Consider the following 1,758-nt stretch of genomic DNA (forward strand, 5'->3'; position numbering starts at 1 on the left):
TTTTTTTTTTTTTTTTAACAAGACTATTGTTGGGTGCATCTTTGGTGTAAATGTTGGTATAGTATCTTTGTTTTCAAGATAGTTTTATATTACCTTTCAAATATGCTAAAACCTTCATATAATTATTTTCCTCTTTTTCTTAAAAATGTAAGTGTCGACTGGGCACGGTGGCTCACACCTGTAATCCCAGCACTTTGGGAGGCTGAGGCAGGTGGATCACTTGAACCCAGGAATTCAAGACCAGCCTGGGCAAAATGGCAAGATCCCTGTCTCTACAAAATGTTTTAAAATTAACCAAGTAAGGTGGCATCTCCTGAGCTCCTGGACACGGGGCTCAGTGGAGGGGGCACCATACCCACTCTTGCTGAACCAACAGTGGGAGCCAAGCCAGCACCAGCCATGGCACCCTCACTTCTCTCCTCTCCTTCCTTCCCTATCCACCCTCCTCATTCACCTTGGTTCACAACCCCCCCCCCCCCCCCATTTCTCCCAAGGGAGGATGGAAGGATGGAAGGCCTGTTCTGCACAACTAGGTCAAGTCGTTCGTTACCTTATCACCACAATTTGGACACTTAGGGGTGAACCTGCATCCCTCCTCTGTGGCCGCACCTGATAACAGCCAGATAAAACATGACTGGCAAGATAGTTTATCTCCCAACACCAGCCTTAGGAAACAGTTTCATATACTCACTTTTTCCTTTTTTCCAATCCTGTCGTGGAGGACGTGTAGCCTTCTGAAGTACCAGGTCAAACCTCCCAGGATGTGGGTCAACAATGACCTTAGCGGTGGGTCTTCACAGGCTGGAGTCTGTGCCCTGAAGCAAGTGACTCTCAATGGTGTGAAGTTGAGCAGTTTTCTTTGTGGCTGCTGCAAAGCAAACAGATAAAATGGCAGCTGTCGTCCTCATGTCCTGAGTAGGTCCCCCTCAGAGTTCTGAGACCCAAGCACGCTCATGAAACTTTTGAAGTTGGTCTCCTCCCTGTTGATTCAGACTCAGTCATGTCAGCCCTGAGCCAGCAAGTCTCCACAAGCACTGGGCACTCTAGTGTGTCACCAGAGAAGACCAGGGGCTAGAAAAGCTCCAGGTGCTCAAAGCAGTTGCACAGGATTGCCCACGACTTCGGCTATTCCCACCCGGTGCAGAGAGCCCCTCGCCCTCATCCTGTCGGATGACGAGTCACCACCCAGCTCTCAGAAGGTAGTCTTTAGAGGTCCGACTTTTTTTTTTTAGATGGAGTCTCACTCTGTCGCCCAGGCTGGAGTGCAGTGGCTCGATCTCAGCTCACTAAAACCTCCACATCCCAGGTTCAAGAGATTCTCCTGCCTCAGCCTCCCGAGTAGCTGGGACTACAGGCACATGCCACCACACCCAGCTAATTTTTTGTATTTTTAGTAGAGATGAGGTTTCACTGTGTTAGCCAGGATGGTCTCGATCTCCTGACCGCCTCGGTGTCCCAAAGTGCTGGGATTACAGGCGTGAGCCACCGTGCCCGGGGCTTGAGGTCCTATTCTTTTTCCAGGGAACCAAGACAAAGAATAAACTGGCTTAAGAAAATAAATCATTCAAATCTGTAGAAGATTAAATCCGTTTATTAATTCATGTAAACATTTTCCAACTTGGGAGGAGACAAGGCAAAGACAGTAGGAGGCCTTCTGAGAAGGGAGGTCAGATGAGAGAGGCCTTCAGACTCACCCCAGACCAGCTCCACCATAACAATTTCTAGAAACATATTCATCACATGTAAACAAAATGCAGT

The 1,758-nt window shown here is 48.3% G+C and overlaps 1 protein-coding gene across 5 annotated transcripts in view; it reads left to right on the forward strand.

The window, feature by feature from the left end:
* The window catches only part of FAHD1 (fumarylacetoacetate hydrolase domain containing 1), a 25,552-nt gene that overhangs the window by 6,050 nt on the left and 17,744 nt on the right, over positions 1-1,758 (forward strand). Inside the window, exons 2-3 of one of the 5 annotated variants that reach the window (XM_011966953.1) lie at positions 785-786; positions 1,233-1,290. The exons of the other annotated variants lie outside the window; for them this stretch is intronic. Of the exons in view, the coding sequence (XP_011822343.1) occupies positions 785-786; positions 1,233-1,290 (60 nt within the window). Of the gene's footprint in view, positions 1-784; positions 787-1,232; positions 1,291-1,758 lie in introns of those variants that run through there. 5 annotated transcript variants of the gene reach the window in all.

This window comes from Mandrillus leucophaeus, unplaced genomic scaffold, assembly GCF_000951045.1.
Source record: "Mandrillus leucophaeus isolate KB7577 unplaced genomic scaffold, Mleu.le_1.0 Scaffold78, whole genome shotgun sequence".
Taxonomy (NCBI): Eukaryota; Metazoa; Chordata; class Mammalia; order Primates; family Cercopithecidae; genus Mandrillus; species Mandrillus leucophaeus.